At 44.0% G+C, this 25684-nt stretch overlaps 2 protein-coding genes across 3 annotated transcripts; both read right to left on the bottom strand.

The window, feature by feature from the left end:
* Positions 1-12539: 12539 nt before the first annotated feature.
* Positions 12540-15415, bottom strand: LOC311244340 (uncharacterized protein). 2 transcript variants are annotated; one of them, XM_084333803.1, is made up of 6 exons: positions 14960-15415; positions 14451-14775; positions 14124-14340; positions 13532-13669; positions 13202-13336; positions 12540-12917 (listed from the first exon to the last, which is right to left on the bottom strand). In XM_084333803.1, the coding sequence occupies exons 1-6, from the start codon at positions 15388-15390 to the stop codon at positions 12556-12558; spliced, it is 1608 nt and encodes a 535-aa protein (XP_084189929.1). In that variant the 5' UTR covers positions 15391-15415; the 3' UTR covers positions 12540-12555. The 2 variants fall into 2 exon arrangements, with proteins under 2 accessions (XP_084189929.1, XP_084189930.1); XM_084333804.1 differs by having other exon boundaries at positions 13202-13294.
* A 515-nt stretch (positions 15416-15930) lies between these two features.
* Positions 15931-19276, bottom strand: LOC311226211 (uncharacterized protein; the record flags this gene model as incomplete). The annotated part of the gene is made up of 8 exons (XM_084311597.1): positions 19251-19276; positions 17699-17746; positions 17175-17247; positions 16877-17092; positions 16650-16747; positions 16286-16552; positions 15995-16184; positions 15931-15939 (listed from the first exon to the last, which is right to left on the bottom strand). Exons 2-8 carry the CDS (start codon positions 17728-17730, stop codon positions 15931-15933), a joined length of 885 nt encoding a protein of 294 aa, XP_084167723.1. The 5' UTR covers positions 17731-17746; positions 19251-19276.
* Between the last annotated feature and the right edge of the window lie 6408 nt (positions 19277-25684).

Below are 25684 nucleotides of genomic sequence, written 5' to 3'. Positions count from 1 at the left end.
GCCGAGCCCATCCAACATGGCCGATCCCTCGGCCGCCAAGGCTGTCGGCCTTGTGGACACCTGTCGATTCAACGCCCAGGATACCTCTGGCAGGGGGAAAACATGGCCGCCTGTCGAGGGCCTCGTCATCGCCACTGACGAGGCCGTGCTATCTCTTCTTCTGGCTGCGCGGTGTGAGGCGGTGTGGGGCCTAGGACAATACCGCCCGCGCTCCAGCAGAAGACCAAAATCCCCTGCGGAGAGGGGAACCCTGAGCGGTTATAGCTTGCGGCTAGGTCAAAGCTAATAACGTCAACAACCTCGCGCGATGTGTCGACGTCGGCTGGCCCTCAAGGCCCCGCCACCAGACACCATTTTTTTGATAGAAAAAACAGCAATTCGAACACAGTTCTAATCGCTGCCAATTCCATACCGTGGCGGTACAGGCTTTAGCAGCCCACCAGCCACTCGCCAGGCCGACCCACCCATGGCGTCGGCCGGGCGGGGCACTGTTTCAATATGTCAAAAGCAAAGGACTGATGTTAACACGGAGTACCATTGGTGGTTGCAAACAGCAACCTCCACTGTGGTGTGCACCATGAAGGGGTTAAATGAATAAAAGAACTAAACCACAAAATACTGTAGAATGAGCAAGCCCATATACACAACGTTAAGGGGAGGCAGACCAGAGCGAACCAGTCCCGCATTCATTCAAAATATTCACAACAGCACACCAGCCCTAGCTTAGCCCATTTACCAAAAAAGGTAAACAAAGCCCCCCCTGCACTACTCCCCCAGTAGACACCGATTGACCGTCAGCATGAAATGGTTGAGAGGAGAGAAAGCTGTAGCAAAGACAGACCTTCTCATAGCAGAGCGACAGAACAAAACAGTAGCCCACTACACTACTATAGCATATAGCGTTCAACGCTACTATGGACAGAAAACAGTCAGCTGAGCCACAACACAGGCTGCCGTTAAGTCCCATCCTGCAGTAGTATAGCTCTACTGCTACCCGCCGAGCTTCAAGCATCGGCTCCCAGGTGGGGACACCGTTCAACAACCCCGCCGGGACACAGGGGTAACGCTACCTGGCTAGGCTACCTAGCCACGGCCTACCCTGTTGTCAACCTATTTACCCGTAAAAAAGGTAAATAGGACTCAGCAAAACGCCCATATCAGCTACCGACTGACCTTCATTGACGGGCAAGAGGAGGGAAAGCGACAACATCCCACGGCGGAGACATTAGAACAGCGTAGCAGTAGTGTTAGCATGTAGCATTAGCATTAGGTGTTTAACAGCACGCTTCCAGGATCGTTTGGAACCCGTTCACTGCAGTGAGACGTTCACCAAACCATCCCGCCCCTGGCGCCGACACACAACATGGTTGTGTAACAAAACAACCCAGCATTACTTACATTAACACCTGTGCCTAATGACACAGGGCCTACCTTTGTACAAGCCGGCCCGATAGCCAACCTTCTACGCTGCTCCTGGATCTGCTGTCACCAGACGAGGAACATCAGAATAGGCCCGACGTGTCGCTGAAACATGCCCCGAAGATGCCAGGGGTAAGCAAACCTCCGGTAAGCTTTCAACATTACGCAATTTCTCTAATCTTTTCATAACTAGTTAACATAAGGTGCACTGCATCCGTTATGATGGGAACGAAAATAGAGGAAGAGTGTATTGGTGACCATGCCTACTGTCTTATAGGCTACACCTCCATAGAGGCGGGACCCGGCAGGTGTGGGTGTACTGGTTTTTATTCGTGATGGAGTACAATTCTCCACTTGCACAATCTGAATGTAGCCATTTCCGGCTGACTTCCGGTTGCCAATAGCACTTCCTGTCCCATCCAAATACATTGGTTTTAGCTACTTTTCTCCCCTTATTTAAACAACTTTGTCGCCACAGAGAGGCAATGAAACGTTTGTATTATTATAGTATAGAATGTATTTAATAAGCAAACGTTTGTCAGCAGGGTATAGGTAAGCTATTCCGGCCAGTTTATCAACTTCCTGTCATTTAGAAATATGATTTTATAGTGAAAATCATTACCAAAACGTCCGGAAAAACCTAACGGGAGCATTATAGACGGTCATACAAATGTACAAATGCTATAAGGTGGCAAGAAATGCACTATAAACAATACTTTGCGGCGTCGTTTCTTGCGCTAGCCTCTTGTTAGCCAGCATTAGCCTTAATAGCTTTGCATAAAGTATTGTTTATAGTGCATTTCTTGCCACCTTATAGCATTTGTACATTTGTATGACCGTCTATAATGCTCCCGTTAGGTTTTTCCGGACGTTTTGGTAATGATTTTCACTATAAAATCATATTTCTAAATGACAGGAAGTTGATAAACTGTCCGGAATAGCTTTGAGCTAACGGATCTTTGCCGATGCATTCCATTCTAAATGTAACGTTAGTTGTTCAAAACATTACCCGTCTATATAATTTGTTCCTCAACGTTATATAGACGGGTCATGTTTTGTAAACTAACGTTATGTTTAGAATGGAATGAATACATGGGTCGGGAAAGATAGTTAGCTCAAAGCTAATCCGGCCTGTTTAACCACTAGCTTCGGTTAGCTAATGCTGGCTGAGCAAGGAAACTAACAGTAAACGTTTTTACATGAAATACAGCCCAAAAACCCTGCTGACAAACGTTTGCTTATTAAATACATTCTATACTATAATAATACAAACGTTTCATTGCCTCTCTGTGACGACAAAGTTGTTTAAATAAGGGGAGAAAAGTAGCTAAAACCAATGTATTTGGATGGGACAGGAAGTGCTATTGGCAACCGGAAGTCAGCCGGAAATGGCTACATTCAGATTGTGCAAGTGGAGAATTGGTACATGAGATGAGGTATATCTCGATAGGCTTAAGAGCGGGACGCGATAAGCCAAGTACGATATATAACTGCATTAGCTACAAAAACAATGCTTATGCTGCACTATTTCTGTATGATAGGGTGGGTTGGCCTTCTCTTGCAGAAAGGCGCAACAAACACTGGTATTTTTTTCTTTTTAAAGCCCTTATTGGTAAACAACCTGTTTATATCTCCTCACTGTTAGATTGGAATAGTGGAACCTATTCAACTCGATCGAATGACTGGATGGTTCTTAGGGTTCCTCAAATTTGTTCTGAGCTAGGGAAGTCAGCCTTTTCCTTTGATTCCTCTAACTCATGGAATGTCCTTCAACTCTGGCTGAAATTGGAGGTTCTCCCTTCCCTTGGAATGTTTAAACGTATGATTTCAGACCAACTGTTTTAGTTGATCTTTTTTTATTTCAATTATTTGATTTTTTACTCTGGTGTTTAAATTTCTGTGCATATTGTTTTTATTATGTACTGTACAATCGTCGTTTCTGTAAACGAGGGAAACCTCAGATGCTTATGATTTTAAATAAAGGTTGAAATGAAAAATGAAATGAAATTTGACATTGACTGACTGAGAGACCACCAGCAGTATAGTGACGGTCTCTCTTTATGATAGCGAATATGTTATCATTCATATTATTATCGACATTAATTGAATTAATCATCATGGCATGGCACACACACACCACCTGAGGCTGTTGCTGCACTACTGTTTCAAGTTTCTTTAATAGTTGTCATACAGAAGTACAGAATACTTTTATACAAAATGCTTCTTACTGTTCTTACTGTGTGGATGACGACGTTGAAGCTGCAGAAAACGTTTGTTATTTTAGTACATTTGGCAGCATCCGCCTCACAATTTCTCTGCACCCCCCTTACACTTCTTCTGTTTATCCATTTCTTCTCGCTCTGACCGGCATCTGTTCTTCTGACACGAGAAACAGGTGAGAAAGAGAGGGGGGGGGCTTAGTAAGAGATGTGATTGGGCCAGCTCAATGGGCCGCTGTTCCAGCCTAGTGGGGAGGGCTTAGTAAGAGATGTGATTGAGCCAGCTTAATGGGCCGCTGTCCCAGTTTTTTACGGCCTAAAGATGCGTCTGCCCACCGGGAAAATGCCCGGTATGCCAGATTACCAGTCCAGCCCTGCGCAGAAGTCCCTTATGATCATTACATCCATTAAAACAGTGGCAACATTCAGTGATATATGTGGGTTATCATCCCATATTTCATACCTTCTCAACAAAAGTAGGCCTATTGCCTATACAAAACGAGGAATTTTATTGAAAAAAACCTTACAGATGTGTTCCATAGACTCACAGGAATTGTGTAAAATTGCCCAAATAGTAAACAATAGGGGACCTTTAAAAGCAGAATACATAAAAATGACAGCGGAAAACTACACAATGTTTCCATTATCCAGTAATTACCAGAATGGGCCAAATTGGCCATGGTAGCATCATGCTCGATCCCCATCTCTAGTGTGTCTGTAGCGGAGCTGTGTGCGTGGACAGCTGGGTGCTGTCCGTGGTGCTGAACTGGACAGTGGACGGTCTATTCATTTATTTAACTTGACTCAACAACACAGGCAACAGTCCGAGTCCTCCCTCACCAACATTATGGCTGAGCTAGTCTTACACTCCCGACTTCGGGGACGAGTTATGCACATGAGTCTAGACTGAACTTATTCTATTTGGAATAGAATGTAGCCTAATTTTCAATAAAAGCAAAGAGGGTCTGGCTCTGGTGATAGCTACCTCATAATCACTCTGAGCCCCGCAGTGGAGTAACATACAGGGGAGGACACAGATAGGCATGTTTTCATATTGTCACTGCATCGGCAGGGAAACGGCGACCGTTTAACAGTTAAAAACAAGCTTCTCAACGTCCATATCTTGGACTATGCAACCAGCACGGAATGCTTATACAATTTAAAGCAAACCGTTGACAATTTGGACTTGAGTAATTTTCGGGTCATCACTTCAGCTCAAGGGAGAGCTGTGCTGCTGCTGTTTCAAGGGCAGCTTTTCACGGCAGTGTACTCATTTGAGTATGCGGTCCAGCTTGACAACCACCCTAGCTGTTCCCATCGCAGCCCCAGCGGTGTTAGAGGCAGAACTAGCATAACGCGCTGTTTGGGCGTAGAGAGAGCGTACGTCAGTGGCCAATCAGATCGCAGAACCCGAACGCGGAACTGCAAGTTTGTTGGTAAAAGACTACACGCGTTTGTATCCCGTCTTCATGTGTTTGTATCCTGATCAGGTGTTCCCCAGTTTGATGTGTGATGTCTGGTTATAGTCCCGTGTCTTGGTCTTGTAGTTCTTTGTCGTTTCCCTCCCAGGTGTATCCATTTGTAATCAGCCTAGGTGTTTCTTGTTCTCGTCATCCCCTTGTGCATAATGTGTTCTGTTCTCCCCTGTGTGTGGTGGCTGATCCTGTCTGTACAGTCCTGTCCATTGTTTGCTATTATTTAGATGTTATCCCTTCACCTTTAAAACCATGGTAATTATAATTAAACATCTTTTTGTTACTTTGGCTACCGTTTCATATTATGTTTCATTGACAAGACAACGAGCACCTTATAGTAGTCAATGGTAACGTAATAACCAGATATCATCGTTATCACACTTTGCATGCTGATAATGGCTCTAGTACTAGAAGACAAAGGCGATTTTAATGTGATTTGATTGGTGTGTTATAACGTTAGTCATGCCCGAGAAGGAAAACCCGGACCGGACTTCTTAGATCGACGCACAGCCCCAGCCAGAAGGATTCCAATGATGTGCAATACCGGCCGCAAGGCGTTAGGCAGCGGTATTGGCCTTTTGCAAGCTCAGACCCATTCCCAATGATAACATCAGACTGGATGGAGGAAAAATGTATGGATATAGCGAATAAAAGAAATAATGATTAAAACCCGACTTTTCTCGTGATTGGCGCTCAACCACCGGCGAGATAACCCAACTTTTTCCGTCATTGGCGCAGAATGAGTTAATGTGATTTGATTGGTCTTGAACAGTGAACTTCTGTATAAAGCACGCCCAAGGCTGAGGCAGACAGAGCCTTTGGGAATCCCTACCTACCAGGCTTAAGACCAACCCCAATGAATTAAGCTTGAATCTTATTGGCTAATAATATGGTAAGGGACGCGAGAAAAAGACAACCAGGCCTGGCCTCAAAGCCTCCAATGTCAATCAAAATAATGCTGGCAGCAGACTGCTGGCAGTAGTGTACCTGGGCCCAGTGGGCTGCCTCAGTGTTAGAGAGAGTGGGCGCAGTTTCGCTCGTTCGGTTAATTTATTGTAAACTCTAAAAACAATAATATAGTTTTTTTTTCTTTTTACTGTTCATATTTTTGGGGAAGCTTGGCTTCCATGAATATTCACCACTGCATATCTACCAGATTAATGTATTGGATCTAGGCGGAGCTAAATGCTAATGTTGCTACAGTAACTCTAACAGTGGAGAGTTAGCATTTAGCTCCCGCTAAATCCAATACATTAATCTGTTAGATATGGGGCAGGAAATGAGACATATAACTCAATTAGTATTCACGTGGCATCTGTTAGACCCATGTTTGATATTCTGTAAAATTGTGAACGTTTTCTGTTAATCTGGTAAACTGTTGGTTGTATTGGATTGGATTTAGGTGGAGCTAAATGCTAATGTAGCTAACTCTAATGCCTCTTTTCCACTGCATGGTAGACTCGACTCGACTCTACTCGCTTTTGGTACCTGGTACTCCCCCCCCCCGTCAGTGTAGCTGATAGCGAGGGCGCCGTGACAGACAGACAATAGAGGATTTCGAAGCTAGCTATGAAAATACCTTCACAGTGAATTCTGCGTAATTTATTGATGAAACAAAACCAACAGCAACACAATTTACCACCAAGAGCAAAGAGTTTAGTCTCACAAAAAGATTGCACATTTGTTTAGCTTATGTGCTAATGTGACTGGTATTTTCCATTATAACCGTTAGCATTGCAGCTAGTGTACATTAGCTAATAAGGCACTGGTATCATAGAATAGAATAGAAATACTTTAATCATCCCGATTTGTAGTGTCAAATTTCCCTCGGGATGATAGTATTTCTATTCCATTCTATTTAGGTTATAATGGGAAATTCCAGTCACATTAGCACCTAAGCTAACAAAATTTGCGACCTTTTTGTGAGACTAAACTCTTTGTTCTTGGTGGTAAATTGTGTTGATGTTCGGTTTGTTTCATCAATAAATGAGGCAGAATACACAGTGAATGTATTTGTTTGTTGTTTTTGCACTTTGTTCTTGCTGCAAACAAATAATGAATGCTAATGTTTAGTAGTCGCAAGGCTATTTAAAGATGGCCGGTTTGTGTTTTGTGCAGGACGTCCCCCGCGTAGCGCAATGATAACGTAGTGACGATTCTCTCTTCTGACCAATCAGTGGTCTGCAGTGTTTCACGTCACATTCTAGTATCGCTTCTCTACTCGCTTGGAACCTCGACAAAGCAGGTACTAAAAAAAGTACCCGGTACCAGGCACCATACGCAAAATCTTGGCAATGGAAAACCGAAAAGGCAGAGTAGAGTCGAGTAGGTACCATGCAGTGGAAAAGAGGCATAACAGTACACTTTTTTACATGAAATACAGCCCAAAAACTCTACCGGCCTGGCCGTGTGGCAATAAAAGGAACAAGGAACTTGAATTCAAAAAGAAAAAAGTGACGATAAAGTTGTTTAATTGATGGGAGAAAAGTTGCTAAACTCAATGCATTGTGATGGGACCGGACGAAATCTACCGGGCAATAGACATAACCGGATATGACGCCCCCACATTGTGCAAGTGGAGAATATGACTAGTGATGCCACTATCACACTAACTCTAATCAGTAACTGATGAGCTGCTCTGCCCCCTAGTGGCATCTCACAGGAAATACTTTGTGTAAAGAGCTTTGCATCTATGACTTGTTTAACCTCTTCCACCCGTGCAGTCCGGCACCGGACCGCAAATGACATCACGTCATAAATCATTCTCTCTAGACTGTCTGACATAATTATCATATTTTTGTTCAAAGGTATTCAAGAGTAAACATCCTAACCATGTCACAACAGCAGTCAGTGTATATTTTCAGCAATACGTTTGTTTACTAATAGGTTAAAGTGTTATTAGTGAGATTTTAGTTTTTGAAATGTGTTGTATTTATTGCGGATATCCGCCATTTTGAATTAGCAGCCGTCGCTGAATGATGACGATTGTAGTCATTATGAGAAGAGGACATCCAGAGCTCTCAAAGAGCATTGGAATTTCGAAGAACCACACTACCCAACGGATTCTAGCTGCCTTCAAGAAAATGACTTGTGTATAATTTTTTTTATTTCTCTGGATTATATACCACAAAACTGAACGTTATTGGCATTTATTGGAGCGCAGTTAGTTTGTCTCCCCTATTGTGAACATTTAGCAACCATCTGTGTTGAAATCAGTTTAAAAATGGCGGAGCTGTCGCAAGAATAAAAACCCTACTGTACATACATTCTCTGTTCTTCATGCACGCCTGGTGATACTGTCACCAGAACCCCAATGGAAAGTACCCCAGTCTACAGCTAGGAGGTGCAAGCGCACGGGTGTACTTTCCCAAAGAGCTCAGCTGATCAACCCATACCAGATTTCCCCAAGACCACAAGCAAGACAAGGAGAGAATGTTTGAGATACAATAGGTAACACTTTATTACAAAATATGATATATAGCACATGAATTCATAAGTTTATTTAAATAGCAATTTACTAGACTAACTAAAATACCATGCCCTTAGGCCTAGGGTAGTTAAGAACGGAGACGCTCCCTGCACTATAGGTCAACCCTCCCCAGCTGTTATTCCCACCCACCTACTTGCCCTGCCCCTAAAACACTACACACGTGAGGGAAGGTGCTGCACTGCACACAGGTCTGGACGCGTGTAGCCGTTCCGCAACAGTAAGTTACTTCCGGGGTAGGCCTGATTGGCCCCGAAAGCACGTGACAGGCGCGGCCACGCCCCCGCGGCCGCCTCAGGACGCGCAACGAGGCTGCTGCTTTCCGCCTTCAACGCCGCCCGCCGCAGAGGAGGAAGAGGCAGGCGTAATAAAATAGTATAGAGACATATAAGGCTTGTTCAAGATGGGATAGGCGGACGCAGATCTGCGCAGGTTTGACTACTGCCTCGCCAAGCGCGTTGCATGACGGTTAGAATGTTGTCCGATTTGCTCTGAAAATCTGGCGAGGCGAGGCGCGGAACTCCCGCGGGAGCGAGCCACAAGCAGCCTTTAGAGCGAGGCGCCACAGTACCTCTCAGCCGGCTGCTCCCGGCTGGGAAGCGACTTGCTACGGTCGCGCAAAGCGCCTATTGGCTCAGAAAAGTTGTCAGTCACCAGCCATGTGACAGCCAGGGAGTTATGAGACGTTTGATTGATTGAAAACTTTATTATGTTATGCGTTATCATCATATCATCATGAATGAATGAATGAATGAATGAATGAAAACTTTATTAACAGATTGCAGAATGGGTACAGTACAGTACAGCTCAATACATACAATTGTTAAGGGGATGCAGACCAGAGAAAGACTTTCGTCTTGTTTACATCAGGGTCCCCCATTTTCAATTCATCGTAAAAATGATCATGATAAACTTCAAGCTGTCAGACACACACACACACACATGCGTCGTCTGTTTTGCCTCAATACTGTATATATAATTCTGTTTTGCCTCAATATACACAGTATACATATATATATTGATGCAAAACAGAATTATTCAGCAGTGTGTTGTGTGTGCGTGCGGCCAGGAGCGCGCAACAAGATGGTATATATTATGGTATATATGAATAGTATATTCCACTATAGCAGTATATGGTGTGCTGTACATTTGAATCTGATCTAATTTTGCACACGGCCATCGCATTATAATGAGCTGGACAGGTGTGTAATGTGTGTGTGGTGACGTGAAAGCGTATCTGCCGCACGAGACTAGGCGAGGGGCTCTCGTGAAATCGGCAGTGTCCGCCCTCTTAACTCCTCCCCCGGCTTCACTCGGCTACTCTCGTCTACTAGTCGAGGCAAACCGAAATCCATCTTGAACAAGCCTATGTACAGCGTCGCGATCGCAGTCATCAGTCATAATAACATTTGAAAGGCATACATTGTTGTATGAAATAAAATAGTATAGAGACATATGTACAGCGTCGCGATCATCAGTCATAATAACATTTGAAAGGCATACATTGTTGTATGAAATAAAATAGTATAGAGACATATGTACAGCGTCGCGATCGCAGTCATCAGTCATAATAACATTTGAAAGGCATACATTGTTGTATGAAATAAAATAGTATAGAGACATATTGTACAGCGTCGCGATCATCAGTCATAATAACATTTGAAAGGCATACATTGTTGTATGAAATAAAATAGTATAGAGACATATTGTACAGCGTCGCGATCATCAGTCATAATAACATTTGAAAGGCATACATTGTTGTATGAAATAAAATAGTATAGAGACATATGTACAGCGTCGCGATCGCAGTCATCAGTCATAATAACATTTGAAAGGCATACATTGTTGTATGAAATAAAATAGTATAGAGACATATGTACAGCGTCGCGATCATCAGTACTGTCAGTACATCAGTACATTTGATTGATTGATTGAAAAGTTTATTAACAGATTGCAGAATGGGTACAGTACAGTACATCTCAATACATACAATTGTTAAGGGGATGCAGACCAGAGAAAGACTTTCGTCTTGTTTCCACCAGGGTCCCCCATTTTCAATTCATCATAACATATATGACATACATGACATACAGATAGACAGTACTGCTACATCTATACATTTATGACATATCAGATTTGCAAATACAGTACTGTTTGTGATACAAAAGTGTCCAGAAAAGGAGTGTATATACATTTGGCGTAGAAACTGTACATTGGAGGAGGTTGGTGGGGTGGGGTTGGGTGGGTTGGGTGAGGGCTGTATTTACATTGGAGGTGGGGGGGGGGGGGGGGGGGGGGGTTGGGTAGGGGACACACACACATTTTACACTGTACATTGGAATGTTGACAAAGCCTTACTTGGTCATTTACTGTACAACTAGGTTAGGACATTTGTAGGGGCCAGTTTCGAATTGCAGTCTCACGTAGGTGTTTTTTGAGAGTGTTTTTGAAGGTGGGTAGTGATTCACATTCCTTTACAGCTTTAGGCAGGGCGTTCCACATTGATGTGGCATAATTGCGAAACGTGTTTAGTCCCTTGTTTGAGCCGAATCTGGGTTTTACATGATTTGTGGAGCTCCCTCTGGTGTTGTGATCGTGGTATTCACTGACCTTTGGGAAGTATTTTGACATGTACATGGGTACCTTGGTCGCGTAGTGTATCTTGTAGACCAGGCCCATTGCAAGTTGCTGTACTCTGTCGTCTACTCTAAGCCACATTAACAGTACTGTATTTGCAAATCTGATATGTCATAAATGTATAGATGTAGCAGTACTGTCTATCTGTATGTCATGTATGTCATATATGTTATGATGAATTGAAAATGGGGGACCCTGATGTAAACAAGACGAAAGTCTTTCTCTGGTCTGCATCCCCTTAACAATTGTATGTATTGAGCCGTACTGTACTGTACCCATTCTGCAATCTGTTAATCAAGTTTTCAATCAATCAATCAATAATAACATTTGAAAGGCATACATTGTTGTATGAAATAAAATAGTATAGAGACATATGTACATAAATGTATAGATGTAGCAGTACTGACTATCTGTATGTCATGTATGTCATATATGTCCTGATGAATTGAAAATGGGGGACCCTGATGTAAACAAGACGAAAGTCTTTCTCTGGTCTGCATCCCCTTAACAATTGTGTGTATTGAGCTGTACTGTATTGTACCCATTCTGCAATCTGTTAATAAAGTTGTCAATCAATCAATCAATACAGCGTCGCGATCATCAGTCATCAGTCATAATAACATTTGAAAGGCATACATTGTTGTATGAAATAAAATAGTATAGAGACATATGTACAGCGTTGCGATCGCAGTCATCAGTCATAATAATCGCGCCGCAGTCGACAGTCATGCAATCATTTATCATAGAGACATATGTACAGCGTCGCGATCACAGTCATCAGTCATAATAATCGCGCCGCAGTCGGCAGTCATGCAATCATTTATCATTTAACATTTGAAAGGCATACATTGTTGAAGGCAAGATCTACGCATTGAAGCGCTGAGAGAAAAAGACAGCCAAGATTGTACTTTAAACTAAATTACTTTTATTTGCCTGTATTCTAATTACATGCGCTGCTTTGGTCCAACATTAAAACGTCAAAGTAGAACTATTATGTACTTTCTCATATTATTAACATTGACAAACATATTTACAATTAGCATTTTATAAAGTAGAACTGTAATGTGTACTTTCTCAGACAGTGCTAAGTGCAGTCAATGCTAAGTGCAGTCAGTGCTAAGTGCAGCATCATTTTCACATCAAAACAAATGTAGAACTGTAATGTGGACTTTCTCAGACAGTGCTAAGTGCAGTCAGTGCTAAGTGCAGTCAGTGCTAAGTGCAGCATCATTTTCACATCAAAACAAACGTAGAACTGTAATGTGGACTCTCGGGGTAAGATAAAAAAAAAAAAACTTTGACCGTTACACTATTAGCTTCAATGTTTTTTTGCCCCACTAGTGTTCAAAGCCACCGACGCGCTCAGGCTGTGTTGCTTTGCAGGTCGCCCAGCTTGAACGCGTCTCCTTGAGCCAGCTGGCAACTTCCTGCGCGCCACTGCAGTTGGCTGACAGCCAATGATCGGGCCTTGCCGCCGCGCAGCCCGGCGTAATGTGAAAGCCCTCGTTGACAGGCTCCCGGACTTGCCGAATGTGCGTAAGGCTGACGACATTGCGGAAGGGTTCCTCTTCAGCAGCTGATACTGTTTTGACCAGGCCTTGCAGTCAGCAGTGAAGAGGGGGTCCTGACTGCGTCGCCGCATATCTGACAACGACTCCTCGAAATCACAGTCGTCATCATCTGAATGTGTGACAATAAGAAGGGAATAGGTTTATTTTGAATGTCACAGGGTTTGAACAACTTCAAGATGTACATCCTTCATATTATTATATCCTATTTAACACTTGTGGCTGGAGTAGGGAATACACGCGCATATCAACAACTACAGTATCTCACATCTTATGGTGTGTGTGTGTGTGTGTGTGTGTGTGTGTGTGTGTGTGTGTGTGTGTGTGTGTGTGTGTGTGTGTGTGTGTAGGCGTGTGTGAGAGAAAGTGACACAAACAGACGCGTTCATAACTGACCGGTTTCTTGCAGCTCATCTGTCGCCGTACCGCTTGGCCCAGGGGTGGCGTCTGTTTGATCTGTCGCCGTACCGCTTGGCCCAGGGGTGGCGTCTGTTTGATCTGTCGCCGTACCGCTTGGCCCAGGGGTGGCGTCTGTTGACACAAAGACACGCGCATATCAACAACTACAGTATGTCACATCTTATGGTGTGTGTGTGTGTGTGTGTGTGTGTGTGTGTGTGTGTGTGTGTGTGTGTGTGTGTGTGTGTGTGTGTGTGTGTGTGTGTGTGTGTGTGTGTGTGTGTGCGCGCGTGCGTGCATGCATGCTGCAAGGGTGGTATTACTTACCCTGGAATGACTGGCATGCTGGCTGAGCAAGTCTCAGGGGCTGAGCAAGTCTCAGGGGCTGAGCAAGTCTCAGGGGCTGAGCAAGTCTCAGGGGCTGAGCAAGTCTCAGGGGTTGAAGGAAGCCCAAGGGGACGGTTGCTATAGTATACAGAATATAAGAATAAGCGGCATTGCGTTCAGTGTAGGAAAGGTCTATTATGGTTTATTGTAGGGATGTGCGATATTATCGGCCTACCGATATTATCGGCCGATATCGGCATTAAAATGTGATATCGGAAAATATCGGTATCGTTTTTTTTTACATTTCTATAACCTTTATTTACCCAGGCAAGCGCGTAAGAACAATTTCTGATTTTATTTATTGTCAAAAGTATGCATTAATTCCACAACAAGAGATATGTAATGTTAATTACCTGAAATTATTCCATTTTTGGGGGGGGGGGGGGGACCCTGCATATATCGGTATCGGTTGATATCGGTTGATATCGGTATCGGAAATTAAGAGTTTGACAATATCGGTATATCGGTATCGGTAAAAAAGCCAATATCGAGCATCCCTAGTTTATTGTGAAAAGAAAGGTATTAGCTTTACCTCCTGCTGATGTTAATTTGAGCAGTACGACCTTCATCTCCGGAGTTGTCGGGAGAAAAGTGTTGGACATATCCACAGGGTAAAACTTGGCCACTGCTGCCAGATGTTTACAGGGGGCCCCAGTTTGTCCTGCCGGGCATGAGCACAGCTCCATCTCCGCGTCCACGATGTACGCCCCCGTCACCGAGCCCTTCACCTCGTACCTGTTGCCCTCAAGCTATACAAATCATGCGTCATACAAGGGACATTACACAATGGCTAAATCTGCACGCTAAATCTGCACTGGTTACTGTAGTCATCTCTAAAAGTATGCATTTGATATAGTACCTGCTGGATCTGAGATTCAGTGATGTTGGTAACCTGCGGAAGGAATCTCCTCCTCTGATATGTCCGCAAGCGTCCGAGGGCAACATCCACAATGCGGGCCTCATAGTAGACCTCCAGCTGTTTGGTCAGGATGTCAAACAGTTGGCCTGGATTGAAGGTTTTTGTCCTCTGGAGGATCCCGTCTTTGAGGACGCGCATCGCTGCTTCAGCGTAATTATTGGTGTTATTTCCCCGGGTGAGGAGACCGTGGCTGCCCCTGTAGCTTAGTGCCCAACACTCCCTGCGACTGTACAGGCGCTCAATGTACTGCAGGTACTTTTCATACCTGCAATTGATCAAATAAGGAAACAAACACAGAAAATGCACATACATCGATGTAATGACAGCAGGCTCATGAAGAGGTAGACACATGAAGTATGCAAATGCAAGCCTCCTGACTTTCTTGCACCGAATTTGCAAGACTGCTGTGTGATTGTGGGATGTGATTGTGGGAATGTCTAAGCACTAACCTGACAGCAACAGGGTGCTCTCTCGCTGCAGAGTACAGCCTGTCCACCTCTGCTGTCTCCTTTGAGTAGAGCATCCCTTTAACCAGAGTGAACAGAGTTGGCCTGTCTCTGCACTCCACCAGACTCGCCTTGCTCCACAGCCATCGCCATACTGCTTGTAGCACATGGAAAATGCACAGGAGGCAAGTGGCTTGTGGGAATGCCCTCCCTAAAGCTCCCCTCTCTGCCGCGCAGTCGTCCGTCATGAAGATCTGTGGCCCAGCTTCTCCCCTGCCAGCAAAGGCCCTCTCTCCAATCAAATTCTTCAGCAGCTGTAGCCCTTCAAAAATAGTCTCCTCATCCTCAGACTGGCAGAAAAGGATCCCCAATGGTAGAGCTCCGGCAGGGCTGTGGGTCAGCAACAAAAAAACTCTGATGTTCTCCCTGTCCATGTTGCCGGAGGAATCTATGAAGCAGAGTTCGCCACTGTGCTTCAGCTGACAGACCGACAAACACAGATGGACAGACGGACAGACAGACGGACACAGAGGCAGGCATAGTTAGTGTTAGTTAGTGTGTTGTTTAGAATAGAATAGAGCAGAATAGAATAGAATAGAATAGAATAGAATAGAATAGAATAGAATAGAATAGATCTTTATTGTCATTGTTACAGTTGTTACAACGAAATTTAAAATGCAACCCTAGGTGCCCTAGGTGCTAGTAAAAAAATAAAAACAGTCCTAAACACAGTATTAAATATAAAAACAGGGGTGGGGCATAAATAACATTAATATAAACAGGGGGGTGTAAAAGATAATTGTTAATGTTAATGTTGTGTGTGCGTGTGCGTGGGGGGGCAAGAGCAGCCGTGCGTAGCCCCCCCCGCTCTCTCCAGATGGGACAGGGTAGAGTGGAGAGTCGTGGCGATGGCGTCCTCCGTGGACCTGTTGGCTCTGTAGGCGAACTGGTAGGCGATTTAGTTAGTTGCCACCTCAGCACCACTGAATGGAACACCATGACAAAATCACAGTATACAGATACAAATAGCCAAAATACCTGGTGGTGCACTCGCTTCATGAGGGGAGAGGCCACTGCGACCAATGGGCCCCCGCGAGAAGAGGTTCCCATTACAGCACAGCTGTCCTGGCACGCGGCGTTGTACGCGTCCACCTGATTCCCGAGGGCTTCCAACATACTTGCACCACGCTGGGTGCCATATTTGTCCTTGGTCAACGCTCCGGACAATCTGGCAAAGAACACTAATTTAGTAACTGCATACAATTCCAATTAAATGAACATCTACGCGGTTATGAATATTTTGGCAGTACTGTATAACTGAACGTCTACCTTTGCACATAGGCCAGGTCTGGGCAGATCTCTCTGTTGGCTGCAGCATAGACGTAGTCGTCTCCGTGTTCAATTGCCAGATTCTGCTTTAGCACAAACAAAGCAGAAGGAGGCGTGTGGCCTAACTCTAATAACCCGGTCAACACGTCTATGGCCTTTTGTCCAACATCTCTATAGCGCATGGCATCTGAGACATGGAGATTGTGATTGTGCCTATTCACAATGCGAACTTCCAATGGGAAATGAGCGATATGTGGGTCTTTGCTCCTGTGAAACAAAATCAACTTAACAATTTAAAACTAGGCCCCAACTGTTATGTCCATAAAAATAATTGAATTATAAGTATTGTATAGTTCAAACTCACAGGCTTCTTCTATTTTTCATTTTAACTTCCATGGTAGCTTGGCAGCCGGTGTTTTTAAATGTCACGTGCCGCGTCTTATGCTGGCACCGGTAACGTTTCTGCAACATTTTGATTGAATGCAGTATGGGTTAGCAGTATGGCCTGCGTGTATGGCCTAGCAGTATGGGTGAAAGACAGAAATGGTAGTAACAAATGACAGTAAGACGTTTTGACAACGCAATTCTTACGTGGAATAGGACCCTGCCCTCCGGCAATGGTCGGGTAGCCTCCACTCGCCATGTCACCCCAGATGACGCGTTCACCAATGCCGCCCACTCCTTGGCCTGTTCCACAGTGTGGACATCCGCGCGTACTGTAGAGACGAAACCAGTGTGGTCTCCTAATGGGCGTACCTCGCCTTCATACTTGCACACATGAAGTGGAAACTTGTCAGGCAGCCAACCCTGCGTACAGGAGAGATGCAATTAGCCTACTGGTAATTTGCGACTAGGAATGATCATAATCATAATCCACGACAGCGATTACCTTTAACTGTGGGTAGTCCTCTATATTCGTCTCTTGTGCTCTCGCTGGGTGGTCACAAACCCCACCACGGCGTCTAAAGTCCAAATGAACGCAAACATTTTACTTTTTCACCCACTGGTAGATGAAAAAAATCCACCGGCCAAGTATATTTTTACCGGACAAATAATAGTACATTTTATTTGTCACAAATATCTGCAGAATGGGTACAATACAGTACGGCGTAATACACACAATTGTTAAGGGGATGCAGACCAGAGAAAGACTTTTGTCTTGTTTACATCAGGGTCCCCCATTTTCAATTCATAGTGACATTTATGACGCTGATGGCATGGGGACATACATGACATACGCGTATTTAGTACTGTTACATTTGTGACATATACGATATGCAAATATACAGTAGTTACCCATAGATCCTGACAAAGTATATTATATATACGCATGATGGGGGCGGGGGCGGGTGGGAGAGAAATATACATATGGTTACAATTAGCCTTCTGAAATCTAGTCACCAAATGAAGTACCTGGCATAGCAGTGATCCACGTGATCCGCCATCGCATGTGCGTCCTTCCTTGCAACGAGGGAATGAATGAATGAATGAATGAATGAATGAAAACTTTATTTAACAGATTGCAGAATGGGGCACAATACAGTACGGCACAATACACACAATTGTTAAGGGGATGCAGACCTGCCTAAGGCGTTTGTCTTGTTTACATCAGGGTCCCCCATTTTCAATTCATATAGACATTTATGACATACACAACATATGCGACATTTGCAGCATAGGGGCGTATGCGTATTTAGTACTGATACGTGTGTGACATAAACGGTATTCAAATATACAGTACTGTTACCCCTAGATCCTGACAGAGTATATACATTAGGAGGGGGTGGGTGGGAGAGAAATATACATACGGCGTGCGTGGAATATATACATGTATATTGGAATATATGTATATATGGATATATGGAGGTGGTGGGGGAATTGCAGCCTCCCGCCTGTGCTCTTTAAGAGCGGTGCTGAATGTGGGTAGAGATTCACATTCCTTTACAGTCAAGTAGTAGTCTGACCAGTGCGTTTTGTGATGTTTGTAATCTTGTTTTAAGGGCCTTGCCTGATGCGCGCGTACCATGAGGGCGTAATGAGATTTACATCAGTCAGCTAGCTGATAGGCGCACTTAAGCACTTGTGACAAAGTGAATCTTGCTTGATGTGATAACTTAAGCACTTGTGACAAAGTGAATCTTGCTTGATGTGATAACTTAAGCACTTGTGACAAAGTGAATCTTGCTTGATGTGATAACTTAAGCACTTGTGACAAAGTGAATCTTGCTTGATGTGAAATAAAATACAGCACTTACTTCAATATAGATGGGAAAAGTGAGTGAAGCTCGCGCTTTCTTGACTCAAGTTATAACTTAAGCATTACTTCAACGTTGAAAAGTGATTAATATTAGATGGCTGCAGCGTGGATGACTGCCTGCACATGGGAAAAGTGAGTGAAGCTCGCGCTTTCTTGACTCAAGTTATAACTTAAGCATTACTTCAACGTTGAAAAGTGATTAATATTAGATGGCTGCAGCGTGGATGACTGCCTGCACATGGGAAAAGTGAGTGAAGCTCGCGCTTTCTTGACTCAAGTTATAACTTAAGCATTACTTCAACGTTGAAAAGTGATTAATATTAGATGGCTGCAGCGTGGATGACTGCCTGCACGCGGGAAAAGTGAGTGAAGCTCGCGCTTTCTTGACTCAAGTTATAACTTAAGCATTACTTCAACGTTGAAAAGTGATTAATATTAGATGGCTGCAGCGTGGATGACTGCCTGCACATGGGAAAAGTGAGTGAAGCTCGCGCTTTCTTGACTCAAGTTATAACTTAAGCATTACTTCAACGTTGAAAAGTGATTAATATTAGATGGCTGCAGCGTGGATGACTGCCTGCACATGGGAAAAGTGAGCCGACTGCGGCGCGATTATTATTATGATATTACAATGTGAAAGGCGCCGTGAATCTTGCTTGATGTGAAATAAAATACAGCACTTACTTTACTTCAAAATACAGCACTTACTTTACTTCAACTGCCGACTGCGGCGCGATTATTATTATGTTTTGCGGCGAACTCCTGCTTCTTATGTTTTGCGGCGAACTCCTGCTTCTTCCTCCTCTGCGGCGGGCGGCGTTGAAGGCGGAAAGCAGCAGCCTCGTTGCGCGTCCTGAGGCGGCCGCGGGGGCGTGGCCGCGCCTGTCACGTGCTTTCGGGGCCAATCAGGCCTACCCCGGAAGTAATTTACTGTTGCGGAACGGCTACACGCGGTCTGGACACTATCACACTATTCGTCCAATGTATCACCACACACTTTCTCAACTTCACGGCAAAAGCCTGGGCGTATATCACACTATTTATCCCAGGGAGGCACGGCACAGAATGATGAATAGTAATATTAAAATAATGAACACTGAATATAATATATATATAAAAGATAAGGGGGCTGTAGGGTAGTGGGGGATGTTGAACACTAAGGGTTATGCCATAGGCCAGAATGCTCCTATCCATGTCCTAGCCTATATGTTTGGGCAGTAGCAGCGTTGGGTTACAAACATACAAAAAGATAGTTAAGACCGGGGCCCGAAGGTGAGGACCGGGAGGTCTCCTTTCCCTCCCGCTCTCGCAGGCCATCACGCCTTCGGGCTAAAAAACGGTCTGTCTGCAACGGGGATTTAGTGTACTCCAAGCGAGGGCGTATCGTAATGTCCTCCCGCCTGCAAGGGAGAGCACAATCAGACAAAAGCCAAGTCCCACGGGCGTGGGTTTAGAGTCACAATGCACACTTTCAATAGTATTCTCGATACACAAGAGAGAGGCAGTTTCACAGAGGGAGAAGTGTCACAGATACTGCGTTCCAATCTTCCACAGTTTACTTAGTTACTTGAATTAATGCCGTTCTTATAATCCACAGCTCGACACAGTTAATATCATTCACGATTCCAAATCACAGTTAGTTTGTTTCTCCACTGACCGCTCTGGAACCAGTTTGCTTGTCAGGCGCACATTCTGATATGTTTGTATTCCTTTTACTCACGGCATGCAGCGTTGCAATAATGTATCTCTTGGTTGAGGCTCCACTCGTTCAACAGCAGGGTGAACACAGCAGTAGGCAGCAGGAAAGGTTTCCACTGGGGAAAAAGCACAAAGAAAGAGTTGCGTATCCCAGTATTCCAGCAGCTCAGCGTCCTCCGGTGTCGACCTCCCGACTCTCATTCTGCTGCTGTCAAGAACACATTTCCCCTTTGACCATCTCCTGGGGCTTCATGGCATTGCCCCTACACGCCCGCCAGCCAATCCGCTGCTCCCTCCAGTGGCACACGCCTGCAACGTAAGAGAGGAAACTCCCATGGGTAGATCCCACGCTCAATGAATACACACACCTGCTACCGTTCTGCACTTGCCTGATATCAATTACTCCAGCGCACATCACCACATCAGTAGGACGGCTCCTCTCCTCCCACTGGAACACCATGGACTTCATCTGACAAGGGAAGACTGGACAGCATAGCACGGCACGGCTATAGGAATGTACCATAATTACATATACTGCATATGCACTTGCCTAACACACTGCCAGGTAAGCATCAATCAATCAAATGTATTTGTATAGCACGTTTAAACATGACGCTTGTCAACCAAAGTGCTTCACATAGCTAGGCTAAGTACAAAGAAAAGTATAAAAATACCGTACTTTTCGGACTATAAGCCGCGGCTTTTCCCATTTTTCGACCCTGCGGCTTATATAACGGTGCGGCTTATATGTGGACAAAACCCGAAAATCTAAATATTGCTTTTTTTACTGCATTGAAATGTTATTTATCTGTTCCCTTATTGGCTATTTTGTAAACTTGTAAATGAGTTAATTCTTGTTATTTGTCCGACAGTATTGTGTCCCAATGGGAGTCATTCTCTGTAGAGGTGGGAGTCATTCTCTGTAGAGGTGGGAACTTAAAAGCTCAATATAAGAACGGCCATGCACCACCACCCACAGAATTGAGAAAGAGCAATCTGTCGATCCTTTCCATGTCCGGGCCGGGTGAGGTTTCCCGTGTCGAGTCAAATTAAGCCGCAGGCTCCACTCCTTACATTATGGTAATTAAACATTAAAACACATGCGGCTTATAGTCCAGTGCGGCTTATATATGTACACATCATTCAATTTAGCTGCTGCGGCTTATAGTCAGGTGTGGCTTATAGTGCGAAAAGTACGGTAAACAGAAAAATAAAATAAAATCAACGGATAGACAAAGGAAAAACAGAACAACACGTCAACAAGTACGGCAAGAGTCAAAGTGAGTCAGGGAAGGCCAGGCGATATAGGTGGGTTTTGAGTTTTGATTTAAAAGACTCGATGGAGGGGGCAGATTTGATGGACATGGGGATGCTGTTCCAGAGGTCAGGGGCTGCGACCACAAAAGCACGTCCCCCCTAGACTTGAAGTTAGACCTACGAGTGGTTAGGAGACCCTTATCAGCCGATCTGAGGGCCCTGGCGTTGGTATAGGGGGTGAGGAGGTCTGCTAGGTAAGCAGGGGCTTTACCATTTAGGGCTTTATAAACCATTAAGAGGACCTTGAAGTCTATTCTAAAGCGCACCGGGAGCCAGTGGAGGGAGGCAAGTACAGGGGTGATGTGAGCTCTCTTCCGGGTACCTGTGAGCAGATCCTCACAGGACCATCACTCTCAGGGTCCAGCCGGTCCATCAGCACACATACACACATACCACCACCCGTGACAATACTAAATCCAAATTGAACTCTCCCATTTGAAAGAGAAGATTTGGCCCAATCCCTAGATGTGAGAGTTGGCTATTATGTCATTTATAGGCCTCATATTCTATATTCTATAATATTTCAAATTGCATGGGTCCGGATGGCAGAATTCAGTACTGTATCTACAAAATCTTCTGTTTAATCATCTTCCCTTTAGTCATTTCCTTAGATTCTTTGTACACTTGATCTCAAGAAGGTACTGAACAACCTCAGTGGCAGGTTTTCATGTCTGGTCATTTTTAGCATGGTGTTATTCACTGTCAAAGATGCAAAGAAAAATAATTAATTCATATTCTCCTTTGTTTCATCACAATTTAAGCAAGCCTAGTAATAGCACAATATTTCTGACACTGGGAATACATTCACTGAGGTCCATAGATGTCCCTAGATACCAAGAACATGCAAATGGACCTTGTAGAAGTGGAGCAAGCTTCCATTTACTTAGGTGTGTATTTTAAGCAGATTTTCAGAAAATAGGGCTCCAGGCTTAAAAAAAAGAAAGAGTCTATTGCTTTGCGTTAATTGGTAACATAATCTCCATAAATACAATTATCTTAGTATTTCACCTGTTGGACTGACCTCCATTCCCCTTACCAGCCAGCTTCCTCTGAATTTACAATAAAATACAGTGTTTACTTATGATTTTGTAATGAAAGCTTTTATTTAATATAATGATATACAGTTTAAAACATGCCATTAGGACTAGGTGCTTTTCTTTCTATTTTCTGCTGCTAAGTGCATAAAGTCAGACACTAAAAAATTAACAACCTCAGAGATAATCATGAAAGAAATCCTTAACATTAAACATATTTGAGGTGAACTTAACATGAAACATATTTGAAGTGAACTTAACATGAAACATATTTGAGGTGAATTTAACATGAAACATATTTGAGGTGAACTTAACATGAAACATATTTGAGGCCAACTTAAGATTGCCCTTATTTGCAGCAATGTCAGGTATAGAAAAGAAGAAATATTTTAACGTTAAATACATATTTAAATGATGATCTTCATACACAAGAGGAGATATTGTCTCTTTCTGCATCCTGCCCTGCTCAACCTAGGAGCCACCCTTCCTAAACCACATGCAGTATTTCCTACTGAGTCCTACTGCAAAGCTTACAGATGTCAAAGAATAGTTGGGGATGCAACCTAAAAATGAATTGTTGCATCTATATTTAGCACATATTTGATAGAATGTCAATAGAAAATGTACAACAAAACAAATAAAATTACCAGCAGCCAGAAAATGGCATTTTTGAACTTAAGCACCCCTCGAGCCCTATGGGTGTCTGGTAACAGGCAGCCATGTTGGAACAGAGACAACTATTGTTGGAAGAGAGGATTAGAGAGCCTCTATTAAAACCAAGTCTTGAGAATGTCTGAAGCTCTTCCTATGTTGGTCACAGTGGTGGGGTTTCTCTCATATATGAATGTGCTAGAGTGTCTTTAAATTGAATGATCAAATTCAATGTCTTTAACTCATTCCCCGCCAACAGTGATTATACTTGTTATTGGGCGCCATCGCTTGAACACCAACAAAGAGTATACTCGTTATTTGATATTTCTATTCATTACAGGCACACGGACTCGGGGTTAACATGGGGAATCATCCTGAGAATGCCAAAGTGCAATACCGGCCACATCCTCCCAGGTGGCAGTATCGAGCACCCTTTGAACTTTATATCTTGGCCTGTGCAATGTCTCCGGGCGCACTTTTCTGGGTCGGGCGAGTCGAGCGGTTCTCCCAATTGCATTGAAGCGCGTCAAATAATACCCCCTATCCATATGTTGTGGTGGGTTGTCGTGGACCAGATGGCGATCAAACAATTGGAATATTATTTTTGGAATATTCCCGATCACAGGTAACATAGTAGAATTAACGTATAAGGCTATAACTCAGCCTTTCGGGCTATAACTCAGCCTTTCGGGAATTACCCCAGACCACTCTGAAATTATAATTATATTCACCACGGAATAACACTAGAACGTATGCATGGACAAATGTTCTCTTTATTGTCCCCATAGCTATAATATAGAATATAGATATAGCTCTACAAACAATGTGACGCACTTCTATCTTTAAAGCGTGGCATAGCTACAATGGGACCCGGCTAATGGCTGGCGCCCAATGTGTTAAGGCTTCTCTCCTGTATGAATGTGCTGATGTCTCTTTAAGCTGCCAGATTGACTGAAGCTCTTCTCACACTGGTCACAGTGGTATGGCTTCTCTCCTGTATGAATGTGCTGATGTGTCTTTAAGCTGCCAGATTGACTGAAGCTCTTCTCACACTGGTCACAGTGGTATGGCTTCTCTCCTGTATGAATGTGCTGATGATTCTTTAAGCTGCCAGATTGACTGAAGCTCTTCTCACACTGGTCACAGTGGTAGGGCTTCTCTCCAGTATGAATGCGCTGGTTAATCTTTAAGTCTCCAGATCGACTGAAGCTCTTCTCACACAGATCACAGTGGTAGGGCTTCTCTCCAGTATGAATTTGCTGGTGAATCTTTAAGTGTCACATCCTCCCAGGTGGCAGTATCGAGCACCCTTTGAACCTTATATCTTGGCCTGTGCAACGGTCAAATGTCTCCGGGCGCACTTTTCTGGGTCGGGCGAGTCGAGCGGTTCTCCCAATTGCATTGAAGCGCGTCAAATAATACCCCCTATCCATATGTTGTGGTGGGTTGTCGTGGACCAGATGGCGATCAAACAATTGGAATATTATTTTTGGAATATTCCCGATCACAGGTAACATAGTAGAATTAACGTATAAGGCTATAACTCAGCCTTTCGGGAATTACCCCAGACCACTCTGAAATTATAATTATATTCACCATGGAATAACACTTGAACGTATGCATGGACAAATGTTCTCTTTTTTGCATCTTGGCCGGAAGAAAGTCACTGTCAAATGACTATAGTATTGTCCCCATAGCTATAATATAGAATATAGATATAGCTCTACAAACAATGTGACGCACTTCTATCTTTAAAGCGTGGCATAGCTACAATGGGACCCGGCTAATGGTTGGCGCCCAATGTGTTAAGGCTTCTCTCCTGTATGAATGTGCTGGTGTGTCTTTAAGCCTCCAGAGTTACTGAAGCTCTTCTCACACTGGTCACAGTGGTAGGGCTTCTCTCCAGTATGAATGCGCTGGTGAATCTTTAACTCTCCAGATTGACTGAAGCTCTTCTCACACTGGTCACAGTGGTAGGGCTTCTCTCCAGTATGAATGCGCTGGTGTTTCTTTAAGCCTCCAGAGTTACTGAAGCTCTTCTCACACTGGTCACAGTGGTATGGCTTCTCTCCAGTATGAATGCGCTGGTGTTTCTTTAAGCCTCCAGAGTTACTGAAGCTCTTCTCACAGTGGTATGGCTTCTCTCCAGTATGAATGCGCTGGTGAATCTTTAAGTCTCCAGATTGAGTGAAGGTGTTCTCACACTGGTCACAGTGGTATGGCTTCTCTCCAGTATGAATGCGCTGGTGAATCTTTAAGCTGCCAGACTGACTGAAGCTCTTCTCACACTGGTCACAGTGGTATGGCTTCTCTCCTGTATGAATGTGCTGGTGAATCTTTAAGTGTCCAGATCGACTGAAGCTCTTCTCACACAGATCACAGTGGTAGGGCTTCTCTCCAGTATGAATGCGCTGGTGAATCTTTAAGTGTCCAGAGCTACTG

The sequence above is a fragment of the Notolepis coatsorum genome (genome assembly GCF_963971535.1).
Source record: "Notolepis coatsorum genome assembly, chromosome: 1".
Taxonomy (NCBI): domain Eukaryota; kingdom Metazoa; phylum Chordata; class Actinopteri; order Aulopiformes; family Paralepididae; genus Notolepis; species Notolepis coatsorum.
This window is presented reverse-complemented; position numbering and strand designations above follow the sequence as displayed.